The 13,363-nt window shown below is 41.7% G+C and overlaps 1 protein-coding gene across 1 annotated transcript; it reads right to left on the bottom strand.

Annotated features, from left to right (window-relative positions):
* Nucleotides 1-9,802: 9,802 nt before the first annotated feature.
* Nucleotides 9,803-11,076, bottom strand: LOC149830141 (GATA transcription factor 9-like). Its single transcript, XM_090015712.1, has 2 exons — nucleotides 10,737-11,076; nucleotides 9,803-10,648 (listed from the first exon to the last, which is right to left on the bottom strand). Exons 1-2 carry the CDS (start codon nucleotides 11,022-11,024, stop codon nucleotides 9,926-9,928), a joined length of 1,011 nt encoding a protein of 336 aa, XP_089871838.1. The 5' UTR covers nucleotides 11,025-11,076; the 3' UTR covers nucleotides 9,803-9,925.
* Nucleotides 11,077-13,363: the final 2,287 nt, after the last annotated feature.

Here is a 13,363-nt window from a genome sequence, read left to right as displayed (position 1 = left end):
AATCATAAATCGGCTAAATCGCTACTGCTTGAAACGTAATCGTTGTTGCATCAAACAAATCGCTACTGCATTAAATGTATAAATCATTGTTAAATTCAAACTGACAAATCATTGTTGAAATTTAGCTCTCATAAGTGCATATTATTGTAATGTTTGACCTTCATAAGAACAAATCGTACTAACTATTTTTCGATGCCCAGAAGGTGGATATGTACAAATTGATTTTTTTCAGTATGAAAACAGGTGTTATTTAACATGAATAGTATAACCAGTTGTAAGATTTATCATTCAGATTTACATAACGAAAATTGATTTGTTTACATAACAAAATCTCACACAAAACTCACAAAAGGACACAAGTTTTGCTAATTCGACAGTGGAGGAGAAACACCTAGAAGGTAGATGCAATCGATGGTGGCAACGATGCTCCAACTACGCTTCGACGACAGTAGATGATGAAAAGGGGTGCTTCAGCGGTAGCAAACGACGACAAAGGGTGATCCTGCGGCAGCAGACGACGTCAAAGACTGCATTGTCAAAAGGAGCTCCTGTTACAGTAGATGGTGCATCGTCAAAGGGTGAGCCAAAACGTTTAGGGCAACATATTGAGAGGACCTCCTGTTAAAGCAGAGAACTTTACTTCTTAAGGCGAAAATGATGATGAGATTAACCCTTTTTGGCGGGAAGACATTTTTGTCCTTTACTCGAAATATTGTTTCATGGCGCTAATGGCGGGAAATGGTACTTAAGTCTTTGCAAACAAATCGGACTCTGATGCTAAGTGATGCCGACACACACGGGGAACGAGCTCCACGTGCTTACATATGTGGCACTCATTCAGACCCCGAAACAATCAGTAGGAAAGCACGCAGGACGTCGAAACACAACGACAAAGTAGGACAGAAAACTAGAGGGCTCAAGCATGAAAATATCTTCGATCATCGATCGAGACCACCGTTGGAAATATCTTGACATGTAGCATGTCAAAAAGCACTTGGCTCGCTTGGATTCCACCAAAATTGGCCGGAATCTTTTACCAAAAGTTGCAAAAACGTTGTGGTGGTAGGTTTGGTGTGGTTTTTGATGGGTAGGTTTTCATGTCTCTCTCTTTATAGAGAGAGAGAGTGTTTAGAGCAGCTTCAACTTTAGAGCAGTTTCATAAAATCCGCTCTCGCCTTGGGGGAGACAGGAGATACCGAACTGTCCTAGCTTATGGTGCACAATTGATTTATATAAATGTGATCTCCAAAACTAGAAACTAACTTTTAATCATGCTTAGCATGACAATTTAACTATTTTCGTATAGTTGAATCTAATATCAAGTTTTTGCCATTCTTAAAACTTTATTGTGAGCTGTTGAATTTCCACTATCTTGAAAGTTTAATTTTATAATTTATTGGAGATAATCAAACCTACTAAGATGACAAATAAATCATACTACACATGCTTTAATGTTTGATGGCTAGATCCATATGAATAAAAGTGTGCAACAGTAAAGTAACATGGTTTAGAACCATAATAGATTTCCTTTATATATATACACTGCCGGTCCCAAGCCCGGATAAAGGAGGAGGGTTGCGGTAGGCCTGTGACAGCCAGCATAAAAACTTTGTCATATCCTATGAAAATGAACCAATATGAGAATTTCGTTGGGGCGTTCCCTACTGAGCGACGCGCTGTACTCTCTAGGCCCAGAGGCAGTGATAAATGTGCAAGGGTTGCTAGGTCGTCGCCCAGAAGCGACGCGTCACACCGGCGCCCGGGTGTGGTGTCAAATAGGCAAGGGTTCCCTCACTTTGTTGGACGGGTGGGGGTAAAGAAGTTAGTCCAAGACCATAAAATTAGGTTAGCCACTTGGAACATAGGGTCTTTAACTGGTAAGTTGGTAGAGTTAGTAGATGTTATGTGTAGGAGAAAGATTGATATTTTATGTCTTCAAGAGACCAAATGGGTAGGTGAGAAAGCTAAAGTGATAGAACCTTGGGGATATAAGATTTGGTATACAGGAATAAATAGGAATAGGAATGGAGTAGGGATTGTTATGAGTCGTCAGTTTATAGATAATGTAGTTGAGGTCCGTAGGAAGGGTGATAGAATTTTACTTATTAAATTAGTATTAGGTACGGATATTATTAATATTATTAGTGTTTATGCACCTCAAGTAGGTTTAGATGATTCCATTAAGCATCAATTTTGGGAAGATTTAGATGGAGTAGTACAAGAGACATCTTATGGAGAAAAGCTTTTCATCGGCGGTGACCTTAATGGACATGTAGGCATTAGTAGGGATGGATTTGAGAATATCCATGGAGGCTATGGTATAGGAGAAAGAAATGAAAGTGGAGAAAGGATTTTAGATTTTTGTTTGTCCTATGATATGATCTTAGCAAACACTTGGTTTAGGAAGAGGGAGTCTCACCTAGTAACATTTAAAAGTGGGGTTAATACGAGTCAGATAGATTTTTTCCTACTTAGAAAGAGAGATAGGGGTTGTTGCATCGATTGTAAGGTTATACCAGGAGAAAGTGTAGCTACACAACATAGAGTCTTAATTTTAGATCTTAGAATTAGACAATGCCGCAAAAGGGATAGACATAAGATAGATCCTAGAATTAAGTGGTGGGCACTGAAAGGAGCTAAACAAGGAATGTTTGTAGAGCAGGTAGTTAAGGAAGTTGATTGGTGTCTCGAGGAGGATTCAGAATCAATGTGGAATAAGATAGCGGGTGGTATGAGAAAAGTAGCTAAGGAGGTATTGGGTGAGTCTAAAGGCGGTGCACCACTAGGTAAGGATACATCATGGTGGAACGAGGATGTCAAATTAGCTATTAAGGTTAAAAGAGAGTGTTATAGAAATCTAAGTAAGAGTCGTGATAATGAGAATTTGGAGAAGTATATGATAGCAAAGAAGGAAGCTAAAAAAGTTGTTCGAAACGCGAGGGCTAAGGTATATAAGGAGGTTTATGACAAGTTGGATACCAAAGAAGGCGAGAAGGATATTTATAGGCTTGCAAAGATGAGAGATAGGAAATCGAAGGATTTGGGTATGGTTAGATGTATCAAAGATGAAACGCAAAGGGTTTTAGTCAAAGATGAGGAGATTAAGGAGAGATGGAAAGATTATTTTGATAAGCTATTTAATGATAGTCATGCTCAAGATCTTGGAGACTTCTCCATTCCTTTTCATGAGATAAATCGTGACTTCATGCGCAAGATTCAAAAGAAAGAAATTGCAGAGGCTTTGAAGAAAATGAAATCAAGAAGGGCAGTTGGTCCAGATGGTATACCTATCGAGGCTTGGAAATGCTTGGGAGAGAAAGGTTTAGAATGGTTGACAAATCTTTTTAACTTGATTTGGCGAACAAATAAGATGCCTAATGAGTGGAGGAAGAGTACTTTGGTGCCTTTATATAAGAATAAGGGTGATATACAAGATTGCACAAACTATCGTGGTATAAAACTCATGAGTCATACTATGAAACTTTGGGAGAGGGTGATTGAGTCTAGGTTGAGGAAGGTTGTCATGATATCGGAGAATCAATTTGGTTTTATGCCTGGAAGATCAACTATGGAAGCTATACATCTTCTTAGACAACTTATTGAAAGATATAGAGAGAGGAACAAAGATTTGCATATGGTTTTTATTGATTTAGAGAAGGCATACGATAGAGTACCTAGGGACGTTCTCTGGTGGACAATGATGAAGAAAGGTGTTTCTCTCAAGTACATTAGTATAATTAAAGATATGTATGAAGGAGTAGTAACCAATGTCCGCACTTGTGGAGGGGTGACAACCAATTTCCCGATAACGGTTGGGTTACATCAAGGATCTGCTTTAAGCCCTTTCCTATTTGCAATAGTGATGGATGAGCTTACGAGATCAATTCAAGAAAATGTACCGTGGTGTATGTTGTTTGCTGATGATATTGTTTTGATTGATGAGTCTAGAGCTGGGGTTAATGCTAAGTTAGAATTATGGAGACAGACATTGGAAGCTAGAGGTTTTAAGTTGAGTAAGAGTAAGACTGAATATATGGAATGTCGGTTTAGTAAGCAACGAAGTAGTGATGGGAGTGTAGTGAAGCTTGGTGAGCAAGATATACCGGTGAATGATTATTTCAAATATTTGGGATCCATCATTCAAAAGTATGGAGAAATTGATGGAGATGTAAATCATAGGATAAAGGTTGGGTGGATGAAATGGAAAAGTGCTACTGGAGTGCTGTGCGATCGTAGAATGCCATTGCGGTTGAAGGGAAAGTTTTATAGGACGACTATTAGACCCGCTTTACTATATGGTACGGAATGTTGGGCTGCCAAGAGACATCATATTCAAAAAATGAGTGTAGCTGAGATGCGGATGCTTAGATGGATGTGTGGAAATACAATAAAAGATAAGATTCGGAACGAAGAGATACGTAAGAAGGTAGGTGTTGCACCCATTGAAAATAAGATGCGAGAGAATCGTTTACGGTGGTTTGGACATATTCGGCGAAGGCCTAATGATGCTCCAGTTAGAAGGTTGGAGAAATGGGAAAATATATTAGTTAAAAGAGGTCGGGGTAGGCCTAGGAAGACTTGGATGGAGATGATAGGAAAGGATATGAATGCTTTGAACCTCACCGAGGACATGGCGTTGGATAGAAATGATTGGAGGAAAAGGATTCATGTGGAAGACCCAAAATGAATTTCTTTTTTGGTTCATATCGCTGACCCCAATTGTTTTGGGATGAAGGCGTAGTTGTTGTTGTTGTATATATATATATATATATATATATATATATATATATATATATATATATATATATATATATATATATATATATATATATATATAAGAAAATGAGTCTGCTAAACCGCATGCTAAATGGGGTTTTTGGGCTTCTCCAGTTCTTTTTATGAGGTTCTGGCCCCTTAAATGTGTTGGGCATGGTCGATTTACTAAGAATTCAAACATGGATCATGTGTTTTCTATAAAAAGAATGATATTTGGAGCCTAAAAAATTTACAAAAATTTTTGACCGTTGATTTTTTGAACTTTATAATAACCTACCCATGTCTTGAAATTAAACATTTCAAGAGCTGATCCCTATAAAATCAAGTATATAGATCACATCAGCACGCTGTTTAGCACCAAATTGGTTTAGCACCGACCCATATATATATATATATATATATATATATATATATATATATATATATATATATATATATATATTTGCTTCTGAAATCTCGAGTCTAACCTATATTGCGATCACCTTTGACTTAATCATGTATATAATAGGAATTTGAAAAACAAATTTGACCGAGTATGGGCTCCTCTATCATTTGACCTGATGACTGGTCATGGAACCTGATCGGATTTGGGTCCATTCAAATGGGTCAGATATCTGACTCATGAAAACGTCTGCACCAAGCTGCCTCAACTGCTGGTTCTGAGCCTCGCACTACTAGGATTCCCCCAAAATTTGGTTCCCGTGTGCTTCAAACCGATCCTTTTCGGGTGCTGGAAGGTGGCCTACAGATCGGTCCATGGACCCAGCCACCTTAATTAAGGTAACTTGGGCAAACGCCTACCATTATTCAAGACCTTTAAGAGCTGTTGTAATCTAATGCTTCTGCACGTGCAAATGCATGTGCACTTGCTGTTAAAAGATCCAATAGCCTTTCTTTGAGCAAATTCTTCACTATTAAGTAGGTTGTTTTTTATTCCTGCCGTACAATTATTAAGCAAAGACCCCAGTACCATTAAGTAAATGCCTGCTGCAAGGTCTCAAGGCTAAGATTCGGGCCCGAGACGTGGCAACCTGAGCCAAGATCCGGGTCCATCTGTGTATCAGTAGACCTGGCTGGTTGCATATCATGGTTGAACAATGCTGCATGAATATCTCAAGGCATATGGCTGTGCCACTTTGTGTCTTAGCTCATGAACAATATATATATATATATATATATATATATATATATATATATATATATATATATATATATATATATATATATATATATATATATATATATATGTTACTAATGAAGGCACCGATATGATCTAAGGGGGGAAATCATCAATCCCAGGGACAAGATGGGGTTCCACTGTCTTACCAAATATTGTCCTAACCACTGGGTGACTAGGGATGAGAGTGGACGGGCGCCGATGAGGGGGACAAGGTCTCTACCCTTGATCCGTTACAAAATTCTGCCCTCCATCCTCTTATTCATCCTTTTATGGGTTTTGATTTTAACCTCCATCTTTGCCTTCATTCTCGCACGGGTTTTGATTTTAACCACGGCTTTCATCCCCATTTCATGTCCTCCATCCCCCGTCCAAATGGGGCGAGGTGAGGCAAGACCATCAAAGGGTATTTTATCGAGGATGGGGCGGGAGAACACGTAAGTCCATCTCCACCTCCATCGCTGCACGGGTTTTGATTTTAACCTCCACCCCTGTTTTATGCCCTCCATCTCTGGTCCAAACGGGGCGAGGAGAGGCGAGGCCCCGTTTCCCCCAGTCCACTGCCATCCCTAGGTGATGCGGGGTAGCTTCTACTCTTTATATGATATTTTACTTAAGGCATGGTGTGAGGGACTCTGAAACACTCTCTTGAGTCACCTTCAACCTTCTGCTCTTTCCTTTCATTACATGCATGTCGGTGTGTTAGGTTCGTGTCATTAGGGGCACACGGCCAAGATAACGTGTCCCTGTGACATGGGGATGGAGTCATTTGAAAGCGATTTGTGAATCAATACAATACGAGAAGTGAGCATTATTGGAGAAGTGGGTTTGGATTGGCTGGACTTGATTGGATTCTATTGCCTTGTGTCCTGTGCTCTGACCTGAATCACATAGTTTTGCAAGTGAGAGACTAGTGATAGGTGTGGGGTAGCCCAGGATTGCAACTCAACAACGTCCCGTAGGCATGCCAACTCCACAGCTTCTCTTAGGCTTAATTAGGTTACTGCAAGAGGGGGCAAAACTTCTTGAATTCCAAATGGGGTCTCTAGGTGCATCAGATTATTGGGATATTATTGCACTACAGAGCATGGCATATATAACATCCTCATTTATCCAACTTTTCTGGATAACTTTAATGCATCATGTGGGTTAGTCTAGAAATACTTTTAGGAACTAAGATAAGCAAGGTTTGAAACTTAGGGCTGGTAAATGAGCCAAATGAGCCGAGCTTTAAGTGTTCAAGCTTGCTTGTTCTTTTGAAGAATCAAGCTGAGTTAACCCCATGATGACTATGAGCTAAATGAGCTGAGCTTGAGCTGGCTTGTTCACATTTTTTCAGAGCTAGAAACATGATTATAAAAAACATACATTGTTTTATATATACAACAAATAAAATTTCATTTTTAAACCTATTGCTTACAAAACCGAATACTTCAATCATTTATTCTACACTATATTGTAAGATGTAAAATGTATTTAAAAATATTTATTATTACTTAATAAATCTATTCGAGACTAACTGAGAACTGAATATCTATTGATCATATTCAGCTTGCCCAGCCTAGTTTTTTGAGCAATGTTGTCAAAATCGTATCGGCTATCAAATATTCAAGTGAGTCAGCAGATACCGATTCTCAAGTGAATCGTTTCTGAATCGGTTAAAAACTAATTAAAAAATATTTCGTGCCAATCAGAAACGTAACACGTATTAAAACCATTAAAATAATATTAAAATTTTTTAATTTTGAACATTTTTTATATTTTATCAAAAAATATTCAATTCAGGTTAGGATCATATCCATTTTCTGCCGACGAAGAGTCGTATTCAGGCCGACGCTCATAATCATTCGAGTCACCAGCCAATAAACTTGCCAACCAGGAAGCACGGTGGGGCCCATGACATTTCATGCAGGTTGGACTCACGTAGAAGCAATAAAAGCTCGGACCGGTCACACGTCGCTCCCACTTTAGTAATCTTCATGTGCCCAACGCTCACGTAGCCCCAAGACAGCCGACAACCCGAAGCCCTCGATCTCCAAAACCCGACGATCCCGATGTTATCGTCTTTTCAGACAGTGGGGGGGGGGGGATACAGGGCCCACTGTACATCTGGATCATCGGCTTTTTTCAAAGTCAATGGTCCAGATGACGCCTCATGCCAGCTCACGCGAGCAATGCTCCCATGTAGTCTCTCCTCAATTAAAAGTAAAAACACACACTGTCGTTGTCAGAATCCTACTGTATCTCTCTCTCTCTCTCTCACACACACACTCTTTTGACGATGCCGAAAAGACTCGGTAAAAATCCTATTCTCCCCAAACCGGATCTGGACGTGATATTGACAATAATACCCTTCCGAGCGGGCTTGCTGTGTTTTAAGGGACAAGTAGCGATTTTTTACATGCGGGTGGTGCCAGGGGAGACACATGGCATTATTGCGAATCTGGGGGGCAATCGGTGTCCTTTCCCCCCTTACTGCATGTGCGTGCGCTCATGCCTCTCCTCCTCTGTCCCCACGCAATGCAACATGGCAATGATGGCATGCATGTCCGTGCCGACGGCCCCGGTCGTGCGTGCGCCCTCTCACGTGCAAAGATTTTTTTTCTGAATTCCTCCTTATGTCATACTTAAGGGCATTTTAGTCATTCACCAATCTCACGTAAATGCCCCTCTCTTTTCCCCCACAATGACCCCCTCACTGGACTCGGAATTTATTACCCAACGTGGCTTCCACTCTCAGTCACATGATAGGGGCATGATTGTCTTTTCAGAGAAAACAGGATACAAGAGTCGTCTTATAAAATAAGGGTAAATTCATGTTCGGCGGATGAGATGAGGCCCATGCTTACTTTGTTATGGGTGAGCACATTTCGAGGACCATCGATTTAAAAGATCTGACAGTTCACATTCTCTGACCTTTTTTTTTCACTGTGGGGCGCATAGTTTGGTAAGAAGAGCAGAAAAAGGGAGGCTGTCGCATATTAATCTCTGCGGCTGTCGAGTGACGGTGGGACCGAAATGGCGACTCGGGAAAATCACAGAACAATATTCCGAGCCGTATGGTTTCCGAACCGTATCGTCATACTGCTCAAGGGAACCGATGCCCGGGATCATCACTCATTCCCCTCAACGAGAAATTCCGTATGAGGATTACCGAAGATGGGGTACACATCCGAATCCCGTTGGGGCGAGTGTTTGAGATCCTGAAAACGCCGTGCCAAACGGCCCCGTCGACCGAGAGTTATTGTTCCACCTGGAATTAATGCCGGAATGGGGGGGTCGGGAAACACTGATCTGCTTGCGAACATCAAAGAAATGATTTTCATGACGGAATTCGGAAATTTTGGGAAGGTCTGAAGGGTAGGGTTTTTGAGGAGTCTGAAGATAAAGAGAGAGAAATTTTCACGTAAAGAGTGAAACTTTCACGTAAGGAGAACCAAATGGGAAGAGTAAAGATGGAAGTTTTAACATTTTCCCCACTTTTTCTCAGGCAGAAATGGCAAACGAAAAACACAAAGAGAGACGTCACGTCGTCCAGTAAAACTTTCTCTTAGTTACTTGTTCTCCTTCTTGCTTTTTGTCCGTTTAAGGATAGATTTAGTTACAGAAATTCACAGAAAAGAACGAAATTCGAAGTCGATACTTCCGGTTTATTGCAAAATTCCGTTAAAAAATGGCAGCAAATTAGTGAATCTTCTTATATTTCTCATTTTCCAATTCTGGAAAACAGTAAAAATAAAACCCAGGAGAGAGAGAGAGAGAGAGAGGAGGAAAAAAAATCCATGAATTCTCCGATTTTGAACCGCCGAGACGGACTACCGACAAACCGAACGGAGAGCTCCAATTTGCAATATTTTTGCCCTACACCTAGACCTAAAAAAATCCTTTTCATAACAAAATCAAGAGAAATTAAGAAATAAAAAGAAAGGAAATGAACGACGGGAGGAAATAATGGAGAGGCGCCCTCCTGTTTCAGATGAGCTGCCGGAAGTCTGGCCCGGTGTGGATCAAGAACTCTTCACCGGCGTCCCTTCCGGCAGAAACTTCGAAGACTCCGGCAGCCTGTTGGAGGAATTGCTGATGCGGCCTTTGCAGCTCCTTCTGCCTCCGGAGCTCGAGCACCTTCCGGTGGGAGTTCGAGTGCTTCGTGAGGACGAACGTCGGGCTCGCCGCCGGTCGGTACTCCGGCACGAGCCGGCCGGACTTATACCGGACGCCGCATGCGTTGCAGAGCGTCTTCGGGCCGAGCGGGCCCGTCCGCCACTGCGGGGTCTTGTCCGTGGCGCAATGCAGGCATTTCCGGCCCTCTGGGTGCTCGGCGACCTCCCTTCTCCTGACGGCCTTGCCGGATTCCTTCAGCACCCTTTGTCCGGCGTCGGCGATCGCGTCGGTCGACCCCGACGAAGAGGACGTGGGCGAGAGCACCACCAGCCGGGAGGACCAGTTGCACGGGGCCGACCGGGAGCGCTTGCTCCGCGCCCTGGCCGGGACGGGCGCGTCCGGGTTGAAGCTCGGGTTCGGCTGGGCGGCCGACGCCGACGAGTCGCCGGGGGAGAACTTGCACTCCGGCGCCCCCGCGGAGTCGTCGTCCTTCGCCTTGATCCCCGTGATGATCTGAAGCTTCTGAAAATCGTCGCCCGAGAACGAGTCCTCCACGAAATTCGAGAGCCACTCCAACTCCGGTAGATCGTCATACTATCCCAATAAAAAAACAAACCCAAAAAAGTCAGAAAAATCCTCAAGAAAACCCTAACGTAGTGTTATGCGGGAGAGAGTTGCTTACGGGAACGCAGAGGTCGCCGGGGAAATTGGAGTTGGTGAGGCTGTGACAATCGCCGGAGAAGGACGAATTGCAGCTGCCGGCGGTCTCGGCGACGGTGATAGTGGAAGAATCGGTGGAGTTCCCAGCCGTGGCGTCGAGACCGCCGGAGACGTCTTCATTGGAGAAGTCGAGCAGGTCCTCAATGGGAAAAAAATCGGCACTCTTGATGTCGCAGAACTTCATTTCCGGCGTGATTTGGGTCGGTCCGGCGCGGAAACTTCCGGCGAGGAGGAATTCCGGGGATTCCATACCGAGTGAGAGACTCCGAAGAGAGCGCGATCAGACAGAAGAAGAAAAAAGAAGGATGGGGAACGGAGAGAGGGGAGGGAGTTCTGGTGGGGTTTATTTGAGAGAGAAGAGGGAGAGGGGGTGGGGTGGGGGGGGGGGGGGACAGGGATAGCTAAAATGGTGGGTTTCCCAGAGGGTAGAGAGAGGGCATCTTATCAGAGAGGTGAAAAAAAAAGAAAAAAAAAAGAAAAGAGAAGAGAGCAAGTAAAAAAAAAAAAAGAAAGGGAGAAATTAACGTCTTTACAATTGAGTGGCCTTGATTGAAGTAGCCCCTAGTTAACAGTTTAACTACAGAAATACCCCATAGCGCTAACCGGTCCAATCGTGCTTGTCTGACTTTGAATCCGAAACATATAAAATAGATATTTAGAACGAATCTGGATCCGAACTAGAACCGATGAAGTAAGAGTGACTTCTGGTACGAAACATGGTACTACTGGATCCAGAAAAGAAGACTGAGCACTAGAATTTTGCATGTATAAAGTACAAAAAGGTCTGGATTTGATATGGAGCCGAATATAGATCTGACATAAAATACTAATCTGGTTATGAAAACAACCTGATTAAGTGAATCTGTTCCAAATACAAAGTCGGGTCTTATTATGGGTCGGTATCCAAAAATACCTAGAACGAGTTGGTATCATCCAGACACAAGCCCAAGATCAAAAGGCCTGACCGAGCTTGCTTAGCAAAGTTCGGTGAGGATCAATAGATTACCGGATCGTGCCCACAAGTCACATTAGATTTGGACCTCGCAATAGTAATAATGATCACTGGAATTGCATATAATTCACAGGAAACCAGGACATACCCGACGAACTGGGATGTGGGTCGTGTTGCCTAATAGGTTGAATGAGTTCTTTGATTATGGACAAACCTAAAGATGATTATAGTTTTGTCTGCACGGGACCCACATGGGTCTGACCCATTGTTTGGTGTGTGCACCGACAAAACTTGACAGTGAAAGTATAGGATAATAAAATCTGGATCCTCATGTTCCTTTCTAGATCTATGGTCCATCGTGCTGGGTCATTCGCTGCTATGATTCGTATTGCTATGACATAACATTAGGTCCTCGGAGTTGGATCTGATAGCTGGATCTGCAACCTTTTCCTTAGATGGGCCCAGTTTCAAATCCTACCGTGGCTTGTCCCTAATAAGAATCCAAGTCTCTCTCTCTCTCTCTCTCTCTCTCTCTCTCTCTTTCTCTCAAAGAATACTGTTGTCACTTAAAATTTTTACTTTTATTTGGAATTTGAACGGTAGGTAGTCCAATAGGGCACCTGGGTTGGGTCCATATGGAGGTCCGGGCCCAATGTTATCAGTATCGGTCTGCATCGGCCATAGGCTTCGGCAGAATTTCGAAAAGCTGCAGGTCCGATTCCACTAATTTTTAATAAATGTAAAAGAAATACCAAGAAATATTTTTAATATTAATTTTAAATTATTTTAATAGTTTTAACATTTGTCACATTATGATTGACACAGTAATAATTTTTTATTATTTTTGGGCACATACAGAACGATTCAGTTGAGTATCGGCGGCCGATACAATCTGAATCTGCAGCCCAACGATTCAAGGCCGATACCGATACTGACAACATTGGTCCGGCCCCCATGAAGCCCAAAGAAATGGCAGTTTAGATACCAAATTAGATCCTAGGGTTAGATTGGTAACTTGGGGTAGAATTAAAGTAAAAAAAAAAAAACATCTGGAGAAAGAAGGGGGTTCAAGTTCAACCCCTAACGAATCGATCTCGCTGGTTTGTCGCTAGTAATCATGCATTTGCGGACAAGTTTTGCTGCCCGATTCCCCTGCTTTGTTTTCTATTTTTTTCTTAATTTTTAATTTTAACTTTTTTTAGTATTTTTACACTTTTTCACTCGGCCCTCGAGTTTTGTGCTCAGATTTTTTTTTCCTATTTAAAAGGATAATTTCAAATGCTGACCAACTTTTAACTTAATTGATATACCTTACACAATTTTTTAGAATTTCTTAAATGGCTGCTACACGTTTTCCACCTTTAAGCACATAGATAGCATCACTTCTCTACCAGTCTTAATTTAACTTTTCCCCAATGTTGATTATATATTTAGAATGATCATGTTACTCTTGTAGAAACGTGTATATACGAATTTGCTCAATTATTAGGCTTCAATCTTTTTTCTTCATATGAATGTACCAAATAACTATTATTGTCGATTTTTGAAGATTAATAAGATATAAAACAAAGTTTTTATTTGTCAATAACATCTTCAGATGAGGAGGTTGGCAAGTGATGAATTAAAAGGTTGGATCT

The sequence above is a fragment of the Nuphar pumila genome, chromosome 8 (assembly GCF_984573655.1).
Source record: "Nuphar pumila chromosome 8, dmNupPumi1.hap1.1, whole genome shotgun sequence".
NCBI classification, from domain to species: domain Eukaryota; kingdom Viridiplantae; phylum Streptophyta; class Magnoliopsida; order Nymphaeales; family Nymphaeaceae; genus Nuphar; species Nuphar pumila.
This window is presented reverse-complemented; position numbering and strand designations above follow the sequence as displayed.

Excerpts from the sequence above, each read along its gene's own strand:
- LOC149830141 (XM_090015712.1), bottom strand. The coding sequence starts at position 11,024 with ATGGAATCCCCGGAATTCCTCCTCGCCGGAAGTTTCCGCGCCGGACCG. Across the intron at positions 10,649-10,736 it reads CCGGCGACCTCTGCGTTCCC|TATGACGATCTACCGGAGTT; the intron begins GTAAGCAACTCT and ends TTATTGGGATAG.